Here is a 6,351-nt window from a genome sequence, read left to right as displayed (position 1 = left end):
CGCCGCAGCCCGGCCCTTCCCCCGCCCGCCGCTCCTCCTCGGGCCGCCCGCCGCGCCTCCGCCGCCTCTCCCACGCCGCTCGGGAACTCAGACCGCAGGCGCAATCAGTGCCACCAGGACAAGCTGCCTGCTCAGAAAGCATCGCACGGGTCTGCTCGCACCGAAGGAAAAGAAAGCGAGGGGACCCAGGGGGGTGAGGGGAGGCAAAGCGATCAGCAAGTTCCTCCAGGATTTAAGTCTGAACCCGCATTATTCAGGCCAATACAGAATACCGTTTATACTCAATTTTCTGGGTTTAAAAACATGTTAAACAACGTACTYCATATCTTTACCAGCTTATTCCCGTATAGCAAGAACAAGCTCATTTATGACTATGATCCCAACTCTTTCAGAGGGCTCAAATAACAGACACATCATTGCTCACTCAACAGAATTGGGACTTCAGCAGCAAGACTCAAGGACACAGAAAAAGTACTGACAATTACCGGGTTAGCATTACTAAGGAAAAAGCATAAAATTCAGAAGAAAGATTAGGTCTCTGCTGTGGTGCTCTCTTGCAGTCACAGGAGAGCAGTCTAGTCATCTCTTTGCTCCAAAAGCGATTCTGGCCCTTTTCTACCTCTCCCTCTATGCATCAGGCATCCATCCCAAATAATAGAGTAATAGTGTGTTTTTTTTTTTTTTTTTTTTCAAATGAGCACACAAAATTAAGCTATGTCCAAAGGAATACCAAAAATCGGGAATCACAGAAAGCATAGTGAGCCAGAACGATCTGAAATGGAAAACTACAAGCGCTCTTTCATTTTTTTTTAAACAAGTTACTACTGGCCTTGATTGAGTCATCTTTATTGAAGAGACCCTTGCAATTTTCAAATTAAACAGCATTCAAACTTGAGATATGGGAACCACAGAACAGAGTAGACCAATTAAAAATAAATCCCACAGAAGATTTTTGTAATTTACTTCTTGAATACCAAACATTAAACTGTTGATTGCCTAAAAGTTTAAAACAGATGGTTGCATTTTCTTCTCAATATACACAAGTCAATACTATCTTTTTCAGTTCTGTATGTTACATACATAAAAACAGAGTTAATAAAGCATTATAATTTTGTTACTCATATCTTAGCCTAACCAAAAAAAATACTTGCAATACTTATGTGAGTTATAAAGCAGTTGTACTTCCATATGTACCCACTACAGACTCTATTCTGGTCTTTACAAAAAAAATGCATAAAATAAGTACTTAATATTAAAAGAAGTTACACAGAGGAGTGTAAGTTCCAGTTTCCTTTTCCTTATATTCCTACATTCCTCTTTAATGTTTAAATGGGGACAAGAGGGAAAGCAATTAATCATTCCAACATCCTTCATTTTGCCTCCATACCAGAATCTCGCTCCTTAGTATATCAGACCTTCTTCACTTCTGTCTTACAAACATTTGGGGAACTTCTCACTTGGGAGGCCTGTACATTACTCTGCTGGAAGGACAGCAAATCAAAGAAGCACTGTTATGCCAGAAGGCATTAACAGGTACAACAGCTTATCAAGCTACAAGCAGGTTCAGAACTTCCTAAGCTGTACTATACATACAACTGAGCTGCGGGGGCAGAGACAGGCAGGGGGAGGGAGGCAAGAGAAGCAAAACCCACCGAATTCCAACTGCTGTCACTGAAATACTCTCTGAAGTTTTGTATCAAGGTGTACTGCTCAGAAATTAATATACAAGACTAGCACAACTAGCACAGAGCCTTGCAGACATTAACAAACGTGMAAGAGTCCCACCCATTCTGTAAACAAAGTCACCTGTAATTGTTTAAGTTAAAGCACAGGGCAAAGGAGGGAAAAATTAAGTCTAGGGACTTCAGAATGTGAGACTTTCCTTCTCTTACAAGCTCAAATTCAAGCTCATTCCCTTTTACTCAAAAGCACCTTAAAATGTCAAAGGCAGGCCACTGAGCTAGAGAAGTGCCTAGTCTACAGTAAATTTTCTCCAGTGAACATCAATTAAGCATTTGAATTAGAAACACATTAAAGAGGTAAGCAATTTAGCAAAAAAAAAAACTTATCCTCTTTTAGTTACAATTTTCAGTTTCTTAATTTAAGAACTTTCAGTTATAAGTTTTAATACACTGGAAGTATGAAAAACCTTTGGAAAAAGTCTAGTTCTCCGCATCCTCTTTACAGATAAACTTTGAAAGATAGAAAATTTGTGTCTAAAAAAGCTCTATGAACTACAACTCTAGTAGCTGGCGAACACTGTACAAAACCTTTACATGAGATGAATTAGTGTGTTTAGCTATAGATTATAAAAAGATTTTTTTCAATATATGTAAATTTACAATGGATGCACTAAAACAAAATAAAAAAACATTATCCCATAGAGAAAAGGTGTAACTATCATGAGCTACCCCTTTTTTCTTRTACACATGCTAGTAGGAAGTCTAGCGGAGCAAGTAACAGTCAGCCAGCTGAAGCCTTCACCAGAGGCATTCTGCTATAAAACACGTGCTCAGCACTATGAGAAAGCCAACTATATTAGGCAGACACTCTTCACACTAAGACAGCCCGCTTCGTTAAACAAAACGAGCAAGCTGTTCCACCACAGTTTCATCCTCTCGTGTGACGGGAGAGGCTTACCCAGGCCAGGGGTGCTTCGGTGCAGCAGAGCCCGCTCGCGGCGGGCTCCTGTCTAACGCGAGCGAGACGAAGCCTCGTGCGCGGCTTCTCTCGCTTTGTTTCTCCAACATCCCTCCGCGAGTATTTTAGCGACGAGACCCCCAAGCCGGGACGCCCCACGTCCACCGCCGGGGACCTCCCGCCCTGCACCCCCGGCGCCAGCGGCCCGGCCCTCCGCGGCCGCGGGGCGCTCTCCCACCCCCCGCCCCGGGGGTGGGGGGAGAAGCCGGCGGGCWGCCGGCCACCGCGGCTCCCGCTTAGCGGCCACGCTGCGAGGAAACCCGCCGGCCCGGGGCGGCCTCGCCGGCGGAGGCGGCGCCGGCAGCCCGGGCGGCCCCGTTCGGGCGGGAAAGCGGGCCGGGGCCGGCGCGCAGCCAGCGGAGCGCGGGAGGCGGGCGGCGGCGCTTACCCGGCCGGGGGCGCCCCGGTTCCTGGCGCCGACGGGCGTGGGCTCCCGCTCCTCGTCGCTGGAGAAGTCGGGCTGCGCGGCGGCGGCGGCGGGCGCGTTGCGGGCGGTGAGGTGCTGCAGGTAGAGCTGCACGTAGACGTCCTTGCGCTGCTCGCCGCCCGGCAGGCTCACATTGTTAGCGATCAGCTCGCTCTTCAGCTTCTCCTTGGTCAGCACCGACGGGTCCGCCAGGAACTCGGGCATCGCCGCCGGCTRCCGCCCGCCCGGGAGAGGCACCAACAAAGCGCGGGCAGAGGGGCGGGGAGGGGGAGGAGGAAGCACTCGCCTGCCCCGCGCCAGCGACCCAGCTCCGCGGCGGGCGGGCGGGCGCGCGCACCCAGCGCTCCTCCAGCCGGCAACAAGGCGCGCCCCGATTGGCGCGCCGCGGAACGAAGCGGCCGCGTTATTGGCTGGCGGGCGGACAGGGGCCGCGGCGCGCGGGCTCCCTCGGCGTTAGTGCTTTGCGCGAGGAAGGGCAACGCAGTTTAAATTCGGCTCAGGCGGGAGAGGCGCGTGGGGCGCCGCTGCCTCCCTCCTTCCTCCCCGCTCCCCTCACTGCCCCCGCTCCGCCCCCCTCCTCCCCCCAGCGAGCGTCCTCCCCGCCGCCGTGAGGGAGTTTTTTCCCCCCTTTCGCCGCGTGAAGGGGCGAGCGCGCCCCGCGGGGGAGGCCGGGCGCCGTCCCCACAGCGGCGCCCCCGCCGCGGGCTCCTCGGCCGCCGGCATCCCCGGCGCGGCCGGCTTGCAGAGCTCGTCGCACGCCTGTCCGCCTTTCGCGCAAGCGACTGCCTTGCAAGTGCGTTTGAAGCGTTTTCTCCCGCAGTAACCGAACTTCGCGTTGCCGGTAGCGAGGTGCTTAACTCCACCGGCCGCGAGAAGAAACCCAACGGGGAAAGCGCTGGCGAATCTCGTAGTGTAACTGCTGCACTTGTGATGAATGTTACGTTAGAACCAAAAATGCTGGACTCCCTTCTAATGTATTGAAAAAACGTGAAAGGCGTGTAGTCACTGTATCGAGCTGACTTGGAAAAAAAAATCACAACAGTTGCTCCCTACTGACGAAGTGGTAGGGCTGAATCGCGAAGTCGTCGGGATAAATGAGTTAAATCTTCCTGCATTTATGTCGTGCTTGCTGGGAACGTACACTGCTMTAAATCTTTAGTAAATTGTATGGTGTGAGGCTTAAAATTTAGATCTAAATATACATTTTACATTTGTGAGAACTATTTTGCAGTATCACAGCTAAGAAGAATTGAAATGTGAATCTATTTTAATTTGTCCATAAAATATGGATGTGAAACCACGTGCATAGTGGCAGCGCCCACTCCTTTATGTCCCCAGAAGAGAATGGTTTTAAATTGCTGTTGAGCAAAAGAACTTGCTCTGGTTTTGGTTTGTTCAGACACTGACAACAGTGGTTGTCATTCGTGGTTAGCTAGCCCTTACTAGCATCTTGGCTAGATGAAGCTGCTGAARGTTGTTTTTGTGAAAGAATTTGCAGGAGAATCAGGGACCTACACACAGAAAATATGATGCTACTGATTGATCAGYGTAATTTAAGAAAGCAGTTACTACAAGGGAGAAGCTTAGCTTGGGGTATTTAATTTACCTCCTAGTGCAAGTAGTGATACGCTGTGGCCATTGTCTACATTCTTAATAATATATATATATAAAAAAAWGAAGAAATCATTCAGTTCTTACTATTCTGTATACWCCTATCTGTTCAGTTTGTTAGACAATGAGTCAACTGTGGGTAGAAACATTTTCCTTCCATTAATAGTATACACGGAGCAAATGCTACTACACAGTAATAATTTAAAGTGTAGGTCATATGTTTCATCTTGAAAAGCCTCTTTGGTCCTTTGGAAAACAGATCCTTTCCCATCTTTAAGTATTTGCATCCAATTCAGATAATAAGCCTGTTCCGGACTAACACAGAGCATGCTTCAGACAGGCAGTAGGTGAGAGATTCTTCAGCTATAACAGTATTGTAAACAAAAAACTCCATTGGCATTTAGTCACAAATGTTTTAAAGCAGTGTAAAAGGGAACTGAATCTAGGAAATTTCAACCAAAGTTTGTGGTGAAAATGCAATCTAAAAAAAATGATGTGGGTATCATCTAACAACCCCACAGACAACAGATCATTCTRCACTTTAGACCTGAAGCTTGTTTTCTGCTTGTTTTCTACTGCGGCTTCTTAGTGGAGTTCAGCCACTGTTGGCAACTTATTGTACCATTCAGAATATGCAATACAGTTGGTGCTCGCTTTTATTATGAGTGACCATCAGCGGTGGAAGGAATGAAAAATGTTGATCTTCAGGTCTTTTAAGTATTTTGATGATAAGYCTGCTTTTAATGCATTTAGTGTAGCATAAAAATGCAGTAATAAGATGATACGGAACAGTAAATCACTACAAARTTACACTCCCAGTTCAGATTTGTTCAAAATAAATAGATGGGTTAACTGGCTTTATGCTGGATCTGTATTTTTGTCCTTCTACAGCCAAGCAAAGCTGGCTCAGAAGAATAAAACCAGCAGAAACTCAGCATCATATGCTTTGGCTAATTGTTCAAAATCCGGTATTAGTGATTATGGAACCACAGCCTCAGGTTAACAYGACTTACAGTTTATATTTATATTCCATTTATGTTTTGAAAGTTATTTCCTCAACTACAGAAATAGGTATTATTTTTCATATTGTTAAACTTAGGTTGATGTAACCCCCTTGCATGGCTGCTGGACTCTTAATGGCTTACTGTTAGCTGATTCCAAAGTGACATAAGCTAAATAGGAGAGGAGCACTTGTTTCCTCTTCATGGAAAGTTTTATTACAGTTTAATATTACTGTATTTCAGACCAGTAGATTTCTGTGAAGCATGGTCCATAAACAATCCTTGGAACAAATTGTCCTTTATTCCCTGGATGGTATGAAGTTGACATACCCAGCTCTACACTTTTCATTTGTGCACCTTGGGAGCAACAGGCATTCTCCAGACAAGGTAAAGAAGCCGAAGTACTAGGGAAGGTAGCCAAAATATGTACCTACATTGTGATTAACACTGGCAACTGCAAAACTGCAGCTATCTCCACAATTAGATCTCAGTACATTTGAGCATCTGCACTTTCTTGTTTTGTTTGAATGAAAGAAAACTTTAATTTTGTAGCATAAGGTAGCAGCCAGAAAGAAAAAGGGAATTAGATCATTATGAACCAGCTCAAAAAGA

At 46.6% G+C, this 6,351-nt stretch overlaps 1 protein-coding gene across 4 annotated transcripts in view; it reads right to left on the bottom strand.

Annotated features, from left to right (window-relative positions):
- TMPO (thymopoietin) overlaps positions 1–3,469 on the bottom strand; it is a 23,224-nt gene extending 19,755 nt beyond the window's left edge. Inside the window, exon 1 of one of the 4 annotated variants that reach the window (XM_085321277.1) lies at positions 3,089–3,469. In XM_085321277.1, the coding sequence (XP_085177403.1) occupies positions 3,089–3,331 (243 nt within the window). In that variant the 5' untranslated portion in view covers positions 3,332–3,469. The remainder of the gene's footprint in view (positions 1–3,088) is intronic. The other 3 variants (XM_085321275.1, XM_085321274.1, XM_085321276.1) reach the window with 3 other exon arrangements.
- Positions 3,470–6,351: the final 2,882 nt, after the last annotated feature.

This window comes from Rhea americana, unplaced genomic scaffold, assembly GCF_003343005.1.
Source record: "Rhea americana isolate MKP2758 unplaced genomic scaffold, rheAme1 scaffold_69, whole genome shotgun sequence".
Lineage (NCBI taxonomy): Eukaryota > Metazoa > Chordata > Aves > Rheiformes > Rheidae > Rhea > Rhea americana.
This window is presented reverse-complemented; position numbering and strand designations above follow the sequence as displayed.